The 12,753-nt window shown below is 38.9% G+C and overlaps 1 protein-coding gene across 1 annotated transcript in view; it reads left to right on the forward strand.

Moving 5' to 3' along the window:
• Positions 1-11,812, forward strand: part of SERGEF (secretion regulating guanine nucleotide exchange factor) — a 156,991-nt gene extending 145,179 nt beyond the window's left edge. Inside the window, exon 12 of the mRNA XM_009328608.1 lies at positions 10,905-11,812. Within this exon, the coding sequence (XP_009326883.1) occupies positions 10,905-11,071 (167 nt within the window). The 3' untranslated portion in view covers positions 11,072-11,812. The remainder of the gene's footprint in view (positions 1-10,904) is intronic.
• The last annotated feature ends 941 nt before the right edge of the window (positions 11,813-12,753 follow it).

Genomic DNA, 12,753 nt, shown 5'->3' on the forward strand with positions numbered 1-12,753 from the left:
CAGTGTTTCTGCTTCCTCCAAAGCGAGGAGAACAAAGCTCTTGAATTCTTAATTTGGTCAAATACTCTTTCAGAGATAGAGTTGGGTTTTTGAGGGGTTTTTGTTTTTTATTCTGAAGAATACTTTGTTATCCCAGGTCTCTGGCAGATACAGTCCTTCCAAAATGGTGTCAGATATTCCTGTCTTGATTCCAGCTAGTTTCCTCTTCTCCCTGAGGTTATGCAGAGGATCAGATGGGATGGCGCCAAACGGCATCTCAGGGACCCAGCTTGCATTGTCCATTCTGGTCCTCTGACCTTCTGGAGTTGGCATGGTGCCTCTGAATCCCTATGCCCATCAGCTGTTCTTTCTGTCACTGTGCCAAAGACAGATTTTACTTTCCAGCCTCAGATGCCTGCACCTGATGCATGAATGCTGTCTTCACTATGGCTATTTTGCCAGGGTCCAGAAAAACATACTAGAGCAGAAACTTTCAGAAAACATCTCTGCAGTATTAATTGCAGGAGGTTTTCATCTCGGGACACTCTTTTGTGCTTGCCTTCTTCCAAGGACTGACTCGATACATTCCCTCTACTTAAGGAGCTGCCCCCAGTTGAGAATTTAGGTGCATCTTATACTGATGGAGGCAAAGTGGTGAGATGTCCCCAAAATGTACCTTGAACCCTATGCAGCAGAGATGTTTGCCTTTTGTAATCAGAACAACTCAATTATGTCACTTGGCACCCAATGGCATCCCAAATTCTGCCTGCATTTCTTTCCCAGTCTTGCTCACTTCTAGGTAAGATTAGGCAAGAGCGATATGAAGAGCAAGTGTACAGACATCTGACACACAGAGGAGGCTGAAGGTAGAAATGTGCATAAGCTGTGTTGCAGCAGTGTTATTCCCTGACTAAATGGCCTGAGTTTGTAAAAGGTGTGTTTGCACACCCATATGTACTCCATTCCACTTCAGGGCTAGGGTCTCTTTAGCCCTGTGTGTTGATTGAAATCAGATTTTTTTTTCCCCAACAAGAATTATGGGTTTGTAATTAAATAGTATAGTGAATAAAAGTAGAGGAGAATAGAGTGAAATTTGTCCATACAGATATAAAAAGGTAAAAGTCAGCAAGCTGTGCTTTACATCTTGCCCAGAATCTCTGTTCTGCACCAGAAAAGTATGTCAAAATCTGTTTTTATCTAAGCAAACTAGTCTTTGCTTTTAACAGATATTGATGGCAGAGCTCTTCCTTTGCTTAATATCAACAAGCAATTCCTCCAGACTTCGCTCAACAGTCATGTATGATTTTGAACTGATGTTTGGAGAAATAGATCCAATCCTGCCTTCTGGGCACTTCTTTTTATGAAGCTGTCTGCTTTGATTCTCTTCTTGAACGTTTTTAATTCTTATGGTATGATGCTTATTTTGTAATTATACCTGACATAGCCTATTCTCCCACTACTTTTATATCCAATATTGACCATCTGCTTGTTTTTTTCTAGAACACTTACTAAAATATAAAATATTGCTCTAAAAGTACAGCTAAAAAAATAGAGGTGGTATCCCTAAGGTCCTGGTCTTCCTGGCTATTCCTTTCTACCTGGGAAAGGAATGGAAATTTGTGTCTCCCCTCTGGTAAACATTATTTGGCTCATTACTTTGCATAAGTTTCTTGACTGGGTGATGTGGCTAAAGTTTCCGATCTTTTCCTAACCCTTAAGAAATGGGAAGAGCTAGAGCTCTTGGGTTCTGCTTTACAGCAGACCCTGAAAACCCTCTCTGAAATCAGAGAAATGGCTTAGCCATGTAGATGGGACTCAGGGTGCAGTTTGTGGTGGTATTACTTTGCAGTTTGTTTGTTTTGGGGTTTTTTGATTTTTTTTTTTTAAAGTGTTTTTCTTCAGTATTCAGCTACTGTTTTACTTGCAATCGAAAGTTAACACAAGCCCAGTCCTGCAGAGCCAACCTCAGGTAAAAACATTGTGTTTCATTTGCCCCTTTGAGCAAATGTGACTTGCCTTTGGTGTACACACTTGAAGTAAACCTCTTTAAGGTCTGTGTTTGAAGTCTGAATTGTGGGATTAATTTTTTTTGCTTGCGTTCATCTTTTGTCACAGCTCTGTCAACTATCTCTATTTTCTTCTTTGAAAGGGATGCCCTTAGTTCACAGAACTATGTTATGTGAGATAGAGGGGAATAATGGTTTTAAGCGGCAGCGATGTTAACGTGGGGATGTTATCAAGTCATTTACTTTTTGCTCTTTTTCTAGGCGCTCAAATGACCCAACCATTGTTGTATCTGAGTAGGTCTTGAGTTACCCCATTTAGACCCCAACACAATGGCAAGTATAAGGATCCCTATAACAATAGGCACAAAAACTGAGACAGACAGACAAGGCACATGACCCATAGGACTTTTATTAGATGTGCGCTTGCACTACAGTACAGTGTGGTATAGGCACACTTGAACCAGATACAAGTAGGTTAACTCAAGTACAACAGTTGCAGCACAGAAGAAACGTAATCCACAAATCCTGCCCAGAAAGGAGGGTTAGTTCATCCCGAACTCTCTCCGACTACAGTTATGCTATAGCTTGTATCAAGCTAGGTATTTTAAAGCTCTCACGGGTACACATGTACTACAGTGCTGTCACCGTTAAAACTGCACTGTGATGCTTGCAGGGAAGCCATCATCTGAGCCATTGTGTTACGCTAAGATTACAACTTGAAACTTTGCAAAGTAAGGCATCCTAACGACGTCACTGCTGAGTTGCAACTACTTTTGTTCTGAGGCAATGTTTGCGTAGCTGTGAGAAAATCTACTAGTTCAGTCAGTAAGAAGGAAACTGAGAAACTCAGTGACCACTTATTTCCTTGATTTTTCTTTTTGCATTTCTAACACTTTAGCTCATGACTTCTGGACTTTACCTCAGATTACTTGTTAAGCAGGGGAAAAAAGCCCTCACTTGTTTAATATCAACAAGCAGTTTTTTTAGACTTCACTCAACAGTAATGCACATTTGTATCGTGTGTCTTGAAACTTGTCCAAAATGCAGCCTTGCAATTGATAAGGGAAAAGTCCAAACTAAAGCCCATTTAAACGCAAAGCTATTTTACAGAAGATGTCCATATGGAAGGTTTACACATTTCACTTCTTGGTTCTGAGTTAGAGAATTGTGTTCTGCAGAAAAGGACACCTTCAGAGACAAACCCCAGAACACTCACTTTTGCTCAGTGCAAACAGCCCTTCAGAGGAAGAGAATAGCAGTCAGATGATAAGAAATTGTAGGTAAATGTGACCATATGGAATATCTTTTTACCTTTTGTTGTATCGTAAGTAATTTTTATAAGCTGCCAAGGGCTGACAGCCATATATAGCCTGGTCTGCATGATCACCTTAAAACTGCATACTTGTAAGTAGACCAATGTATGATACAAAGAGTTGCTTTATAAAACGTGTTAAGCACCAAAGCATTTCCAAAATTTTCTTGTCCAACCTAGCTGCTCTTTCTTGAGGAGAGGGTTGCTGAGAGCCCGGTTGGGTCTCTTGTTTCTGACTTCAGCCAACGAAGCAGGAGAAAGCACCATTTCACCTGCATGCTGCTGCTCATCTTGCCATCTGTACCTTCTCCTGCTCTATGATTTGCTTAGTGCTTTGAAAGCTACATGTAGTACTATAATGCAGTTTGAGGGGTTTGTCAGATTCTTGCTTCTGCATTCATCACTGAACTTTTTGTCAACTATTACTTCTTCTAGGCCTGTACTGAAGATGGCCTTCAATTCTAGGTCTTGGATGTAATGTTCTAGGGCAGAATGAATCGCAACTGTCCCCTCCTTTTCTTTGTATAATCATTTACATCAGTTTAAAGTGTGTGTAAATTTGAAATGGTAATGCTTTATACCCAGAATACATGGGTGCAAATGGCCATGGCACCATATGGTCCCATGGGACACTTGAATGACTTGCACCCTTCTAGATGTGCTTTGACATACTGCTTCATCCATTTTATTTTGCATGAACGACCTCTTACTAAGCACTTAGTATAAGATATTTTTTGTATGTTCTGTTTGACATCATACAGAGGGTCATGAAACTGCAGTCTCTGGCTCTGTGATGAGGTCATGATTGTCTAGTTCTGGTCATACAAAGTTAAAGCACTGTGACGCATTTAATGCCTGTCATTTTGAGAGGCAGGGTTGTAAGTTCTGAATGAATGTCACTCTCTGCCATGCCTGATATTCTGATGGAGCAGACATTACTGCCACGTTCAGAGCCTCAAGACAAATCTCTCTGTTAACTAATTTGTCAGGTGGTTTTGGTCCTGTACTTGAGAGCAAAATTTAAAGATTTTCTTGCCTTCTACAGGTGTAAAAAAAAGCATCCTTAATGCTTAATCCTCTCTGCACTGCGGCTGCTTCATGTATGATATAATCCTCATGTATTGTCAGTGGACCAGATACGTTCAGTCTTGCACAAAGTCGTGAGCCCAGGTTTTGTTCTGTGTTGAGTTGGAGATGCTTTCCTGTTGGGAAGGAATTGACACGTTTGAGTAAAACCAAAAGGAAAACCTTGTGCAGTACCGTGAGCTTTAGTCATAATAAGTACCATTATGTGTTTCCCTGTGAAAACAGAAATGTAAACAGTTAATCCTTGCAACAGATTTCTCTCCTTGCTACCTTTGCAAAGCCAACATCTCCATCTTACAGGACTTCAGTTTTGCCACGGAAACTGTAAAGGTGCAGTGGCCCAAGAAATCTGTAGTTGCAAGTATGTTGTTTTTAAATCCTAAGATAAAGTTTTGTGAATTTCTTCCTCGTGTTTTTGTCTTCAAAACGGCAATGCATAACTGAGAAGGGAAAAATAAAATCCATCATAAACTAGCCTGAATGGTAACCTAAACAGTGGCTAGTTTGATGTAATATGGAATGATTCTTTTAAATAGATGCATATTAATTTGTGCGGTGAGCCATTCAGCTCCTGCTTTGAAGTGCCCTGTGAGAACAGGACAAAATTTCTGTTGTCATTGTATATTAGCAAGATAGCACTACCTCTAGTGAACAGGCTCAGCATTTGCCTGATGCTTAAAACAGTGCATAGGAAAATGCACAGCATGTTCATATGAAGCTGCTAAGGCTTTTTTTTGTAAGTGCCATTCAAAACATTGCTGTATGTTGGACTCCCTCCCCATATACAGTTTTCAGGCCATGCTGGATGTGCCACATTGCCCTTCACTGCGCGCTTGGGAATTGTATTGTCATAAATATGATTCTTTCCCCTTCCTGTTTTGTAACTCTTGGCTATTCGTATGCTATGGAAATGAGGATAGAAAAGATTAGATGTGCTCTGTGCTGCTCTTCTGTTTGCCATTTGTGGGATAGATACTGATATTGAAAGAGAAACTAGAAATTAGATTTTCCCAAATGAAATTCATTTCAAAGGACATGTGTAGCCTTATTGCTCCATTTTACAGTATCCCATGTACCACCGTGGCTCCCTAAGCCATACTAGGCATCTTGTATACTCAAGTTGATTTTCTGACTCTCTTCAATAGCTAGTTGTATATTGTAATTGGATATTTTGACAGTTGGCCTTGAGGCCCTGACCCAGTTTGAAGTCCCTGCTGTATTACACAATATACAAGTATAGGCAGAGAGAAGGTCCAACTAACAAGACAGTGCTTCTGCTGTAAAAAAAATAAATTCACATATCAGTTTAGAGCACCAAGTCAGAGAAGTCCACATCGTGCAGGCTTCATGCATTTGTTATGAGTAGCTGTTTGAGGCCATTGGAAGTTGTTCTTTCCAAGTACCAGGATGAACCACAGATGCATGACCTGAAGTCATCTGATTTTTCACTTGTGTAAAACCACTGCTGAGGAGGGGACTGAGTGGTCTAGGTCCGCTGGCTGGGGAGCTACTAATGATGTAAAGGTGGAATGAGGACAGATTGTTGACTGGAGGCTAACTTTGAAATCAACATGTCTTTAGCACCATGACTTTGCACTTAATATCAAAAATATATGTTGTTTCCTATCTGTATATTGTGTTAGCACTGCAATGCCTGTGATTTTTATCCAGCTTACTCACTGTAAAGTCAGACACACATTTCTGAGGGTTGTGGTCCTAAGCAACTCCAGCAGCAATTGGATGGGCTGCCTGGAGCACACAACAGCTTGCTCCTTGAATATGTGGGTATAAATGTAGCTCCATAATAAAACTGTCACTATATGAATCTCTTAGTTGTTTTCTACTTTTGGAGGTACCGTATAACGTCTTGGGATCATGTCATCTTATATTCCACTTACCAGACTTTGCCTTTAATAAGATTGTGCAGAATGCTTAGACTTCACTTTTAGTTACTAATACGTTTCCATGTTTTTCTGCAGAAAACAATTGGTATCAACCCTGTTTCTTAAATTCTAAAATTGCAAATCTTTTACACTAATGACAGAATTGTTGCTAACAAAAATACAAAAGTTTAGAGGGATATTTCTTTCCTTTTATTTTACATGACACCCTGGCTTGCCAGATGTCCTGAAAAAATAGGAAGACTTATTCACTTGTGTTTTACAACTCCTTGGGAGAAGTATGGTCTAAATCTCCTTCTGTGTAGTGTTATACTGTTCCTTTGAATGCTTTCAAATAGTCGGGGGGGATGGCCGAGACACCTGAATTTTGTTCGTGGTCCAGCCCTGATGCTGTTTAAAGTCGTTTGACTTGCCCTGAGCTGATCTCTTGCCTACTGTAACTTTATCTATAACTTTACTCTGTAGAGTAGCACTAATTTAAGGTTAAAAAAACCCCAATAATTTGAGGTATTGTGGAGTATTGCTAGGAGCACAGAGCCTATACAATAGAGCTCTACTAAAACATTTTAACGGATCCTTAAAATGTGAAGCTGTCTGATGAATAGTTTAGCTTCAAGATACTTGGATTGTCTTTAAAGCCAACTTCTGTTTCTGTTTGTTTGGGAGAGTGGGAGAGGAGAAGCAGAAATGAGACAAGCTTTTAAAGATTTCAGTGGTAAGCCTCCAGAGCACAGGCTGGTTTAGAAGCAGACTGTAGCCTGAAACTAGGCCGCAGTGATATTTGTAGCTTCCTTTTTTCCAGTTTTCCTTGCTTCACCTTCAGACCGATTGTAAGGATGTGATTTATCGTAACCTGTCTTCAGCTGCTTAAAACTGATATGCCTAGGGGAAGACCGTCACTTGGTCTCCCTCTATAGTCACCAGAGTGAGATAGGTTTGATTTTGACACCAGTGTTTGGATAAGATGAATTGCCTTTTGGAGAGATGTAGATGACTCTATTGGCTCTTGAGGAAAACTAGAGGATAACGATCTATAGCTAAGTTGCTTGATTTTTAGGTGGCTGAAGTGCAGTGAATCTCACCCAGAGCATCTTATTTGCTAACATTTGATTCTTCTCATCTGAAGAATAGAGTACTCGGCAATGAGGAGAGACTCTAAATCCTCTACTTTCCCCAGAATCCTGTCCTCTGTCCAATATGCTACAGCTTTATTTTACCTAGAAGTACTTTTCTCCAGTTTAATCAACCTGTGGATTGCAGTTGTCACTTCAGTTACCTTGAAAAAAGCCTAAATAATTATTGCAAATAGAAGGAGGGTAGTAGCCCCTTCCTGTTTTGTGTGACCAAAACAGATTTGTTAAGGTGTTTTTTTTTCTCCCCACTTTTTTTGTATATTTGCAGGTTTTTTCCCCCAAACATCATAGTCTTACTCTAGAATTTCATTAGTGTGATTGTGAACTCAAGTGAAGTTCCCTTGGGATTATGCTGTGTTGCCATGTGAGTTCTGTGGTTTCATTTGTACTTTAAGTATTTATGTTTTAAAAGGGAAAAGGTGAATGCTATGTATTATGCTGTTTCATTTAACCAGTGCATGGAGCAACTTTCCCTCCTTACCTCACCAAACACAAATCATTTGGTTTGAGAACATGCTACAATGCTTGTTTTAAATTTAGTTAGAAGCAATTTGTAGCTGTATTAATACATATCATTCTAATGGTCTTTCATCCTGGGAAGGTCTGGCACAGGCATAAAAATTGAATTTTCTCGTGAAAGCATGTAGGGCTGCTGGGGCTGTGTTGAGGTTTTTATCAGCAATAAACTGTGAACAGAAGCAAAAAAAAAAAAGTGGGGGGAATGTGGGGGAAGGAAAAAGAATTGAAATTAAATGGTGCCCTTTGCCCAGAGGCTAGCCATTAGTTCCCCTTAATGAAAGCCTTTCCTTAACTCTGCAGATATTCCTTCTATGTCATTTTTTTAATAGGTGCTTCGTTATCTTCAATCTTCATTGACTTCAACTTCTCTGCCAGTGATTCACATAGCTGCTTGTTCCCTCCTGGCCAGTGTCACCAGAGCCATTTTCCCCAGCCCTCCTGCAAAAGTTTTGTTAATGTTATTACAAAGAAATGGACTTTGTGTTTTCTGCAAATTCTGTTTTCTCTGACACAAATCTAGCATCTAGCTTTTTTTATGTACAAACCTTTCTCTAAATCTTCTACAGACAGATATGGTATAGAATACCTTTTATTTTCACAACAGTAATTCTCTGCCTTTTAGCTTTCCTGACTTCTGACTTGATGGTGATGAGAATCATTTTTGTGGCCTGTCATTCTCTATCTGTCAGCTGCCCTTTCATCCCTTCAGATTTCTGCCTGGCTCTCCATATATGTACGAGGCATTTTTATATAAGACTATTCATAACTCCTAGTTACTCCCTATTTTTCTTTTGCCAGTTTTCACTCTTGGCCCATTTCAGTAACCTTGGAGCTCACTGGAGTCATGTAGAAAGATCTATTTGGTGGCGTTTCTACATGCTTGGAGCAGTAAAGGCTGGAAAAGACTCAGTGATCCTTATTTTAGGGAAGATGTTCTTGTCTGGGGGTTTCCTAGCTTGTAAATTTTTCTGTGATGTTTTTTCAAAAGATGTTTGACTAGATATATTTATCAGTTTGAGAGGTTAATATCCTACTGCACTGTTTCTTTGAATATTTATTATGCCATTAATGTTCCATTGAGCAGTTTGTAATTCAAGGTGACCAAAAACTTTCTGGTTTCCTCTCTCTTGTCCTGATGGGACAGGATGAAAAAAAAAAAAAAAAAATCTTTTAGTCAGATGTAGTGAGTCTCCATACAAACATGCAAGTTGTTGTACTAATCGCTAGTGGTCTAGTAACAAAAGCTTACCATAGACATCTTATTAATGTAAGGGCATGTTATATTCCCTTTTCATTAAACTTGGAAGTTTTCCCACTCTAAGTAGGCTTATTCTGCAGTTTCCACATATTAACTGTGCAAAAGAATGCCTTTTCTTAGGTGCAGCTGGTTTTCTTTCTTTGAATTTTTTCCCTGAATAATTGTTCTGTTTTGTGTCTTTAGTCTTGGTTTGTGATGTCTTTTTCCTGCTTGTTAAAATTTACATAAATATTCTACCTGGAACCTTACCACCCCCACCCCCCCCAAAACCCCAATTAACCTCTTAGAAGTTCTGATCTGTTGATATTTAAATGGGATATGTTGCACATCTACTTTTGGGTACTTTTCTGCAGCACAGGTATGTGCATTTGTGATATAGGTTGGGCTGTCAATATTGTGCATGCATAGTCATGAGAAAATCTGGTGCCTTCTAAGATAAGAATAACAGAACTGCTGTATTAGGTGAGAAGTATCTAGCCTACTGTGACGTTCTAGTGGCGTTTTGTTGTGTTCCATTGCCTTAAAGATTGTCAAGAAAATTAAAGGTCATTGTTTAATTACATCTGACTTTAGTAATGTTTACACTTAATTACAGAAGAGGAGAACTTGAATATAGTAACATGTAAAGAAAACAGACGACAATGAAATGTTACTGGATTTACAGGAGAGAAAGATGGTCCTGCTAGCTTTGCAATAACCTGTTTCTGAATTTTGAAAAGTAAAATTATTTTAGAATTATGATTGGGATTGGATTTTTTTAATTTTGGCACTTTTCTTCTCATTATTTGGACTCCAGAATGGTACTTCATGCTGTTAATACCTGCTGCTTTTCAAAAATAACAGTTGCATCAGAAACATGATTATATTGTAGGGTGGCTTTCTGTTTATTGCAGAAATTCACAGGCACAGTCTGTGACAGCCAAATAAAGAAAAGAAAATAGGGAAGAAATATCTCTTGTAGTTCAGAATAAGAGGGTTTTTTTGTGGATTTTTATTATGCCAGTCATTTATAGAACAAAATTTACATATTGTGCTTCAAGAAAAGAGTACTATGCTATAATAATAATACATGGATCATGATTTGGGATATAAAAGAGTAGATGTTACAAAAATAAATAATAATGAGGGAAAATAAGGATGATAAAAGCAGTGAAATTATGTCAAAGCAAGCAGAAGTAGGATGATTACAAGTAAGGCACGTTGTTGGAGTCTTGTATTTAAAGGAAAAAGGTGAGATGTGAACTTGAAAGCAAGAATGAAATGTAATTTGGCTGCTCTGTGACTCTGTGTTCCCCAGTTCTATAGATCATGCTGTGAATGATTAAAGTCACTGGGCTTGGTTTGTGATAGTTTTGCTTACTAGGGGGAACTTTAAAGACAGCGATTCCACATAATTTCAGGGAAGGTCCTTAAAATACAGAGAGATTTCTGTGGGCCTTGTATAAATACTGAACCATGTATTTACTAAGTGATTTTCAAATGTCTGTGTAATTTTAATTTCTCTTATGTTGTTAACAATATGGAACAAGATAGAGAATAATTCATTTGGGTTTGTTTACACTTTCAAGAGAACCAGAACTTTTTTCCCCAATTTAGCAGAATTTCTTAGAACCTAATTAGAAGATGACTTGACAAAGCTGCTCCCCAAAACTAACTAAAGCTGTTGTGTTTCTGTGGTCTTTATTCTATATCTTGTATCCTCTCTTTTAGGTGGCCAGTGCTTCTCTTGGGGATGGAACGAACACGGGATGTGTGGTGATGGCACAGAAGCAAATGTCCATGTCCCAAAGCCAATCAAAGCTCTTGGTTACGCAAAACAGATCTTAATTGGATGTGGGGCAGGACACTCCATGGCTCTTTGTCAAACTCCATGTTAGACTCCTGAAATCATAGCATCACGGATGTGGATGGACATCTTTGGATTGCGTAGCTCAGAAGTGCTACAAGAGGATTGCCCATGATTAACACAATAGTTGGAAAGTGCAGAAGTTTTTTCTAAGACTAAAAGGAAGAAGTATGCATAGAAAACTATAATATTTTAAAAGTTGTTTCATGGGTCCTTTTCACAGGAATTTACTTCCTTACCCACAGATAGAGTGACAAACATTTTGCTTTGATGCAGTACCATTGAAGAAAGAATGACTTTTTCTTGTTCTTCTGAGAAGTCTTTGAGGAATAAACAGGCTGCTTAATTGCTTATCATTGGTGTATGATATAAGGAAATGGTCTGAGAACGTAGAGACATAGGGCCCCTTCTGGTCTTTTATTATTGTATCTTTATGTCATGATGAGCATGCATTGCACCTGCCAACTTCTACTGGAGTTGTGAGCTCCCAGCATCTCAGAAAATCGAGTTTGCATCATAGAGAAATGCCAGTGAACATAAATAGATGCATACACACATTTTAAACAGAAGATTAGGATTAAAAAAAAAAAAGGAGATATAATTTAGAAGACTGGCAAAAGGGGAAAATGAGGCCCTTCTGAACTAGCTATACCTTGATTATCTGTGAAAAGAGCAATATTTCTGAGGAATTATCTTCTGTGCCAGACGTCAGTTTATTATAGGTTTACAGGGATGCAGATCTGCATGAATTATCATTAACTTGCAAACCAAACCTGAAGTTTCTGAAGCTACTGCTTAGGGAAGAAAAACTTCTAAGAGCTCTTGGAAACAATAGAAAAGTTCTTGTCGAAGGGCATAAGTCAGTTGTAGCTGTTGAGGACCATTTGATCTGACATAGCTCCTGTGTTTCCAGCTGCCTTTGAATAGGAAGACATCAAAATCTAAACGGAAAGTTTTTACAAGTTCTCCAGCCTAAAAGGCAAACCAGAATGCTCCTGATAATTTCAGGTTAGTTCTCGCATCTGTTTCGCAGCCCAGCTGAGTTATTGTTCAGAGCATGCCCACAGTCCTTGTTCCAGGTGAGTGCTTGGCAGACAACATAGGCCTAACACTTGTTTTGGTAGGAGAAATGAAAAAGTGTAAATTATCTTCGGATATTACTAGCTGCCTATGTTGAGCAGAATTTTGGAAGCTATTTATAAAACCGTTCTTCACACAAATACAGTGGATGCCTTTAAACTGGATGTTTACCACCCACGATAGTTACATTTGCTGTGGTATTTGATGTATTTCAAGTTCTAAATATAGAGCATACTACTGTGTGGTAAATGCACCTTTTAATGAGACCTACTGTTGCTAAACAGTGGTTTAATTTTTAAAGCAGGCTTGCCAGGGAAGAGGCCTTACAGAATTACAAAATACTCAAGAGAAGGGCTCTTAGAAAACAGGACAGGAAGACTTTCTAATGATGTATCAGCTTACACATGAGGGGGAAGGAATTAAGGTGGTAATACGGGCTGCGAGGGTTTTCTTCCCCCCTTGGTTTTACAGCAGTTATAGTTCATGGCCTGATTTTCAAAGGCATTTTCTTTTTCTATTCAATGGATGAGAAACTTGAACTGACTATGAAGCTGATTCTAACTATTCTGTAAGAATAATCAAATGGGTCCTCTGCAAAAAGCGCAGAATTGAGACTTCTACTGTAAAGTGTTT

Source organism: Pygoscelis adeliae, unplaced genomic scaffold (genome assembly GCF_000699105.1).
Source record: "Pygoscelis adeliae isolate BGI_AS28 unplaced genomic scaffold, ASM69910v1 Scaffold166, whole genome shotgun sequence".
NCBI lineage: Eukaryota > Metazoa > Chordata > Aves > Sphenisciformes > Spheniscidae > Pygoscelis > Pygoscelis adeliae.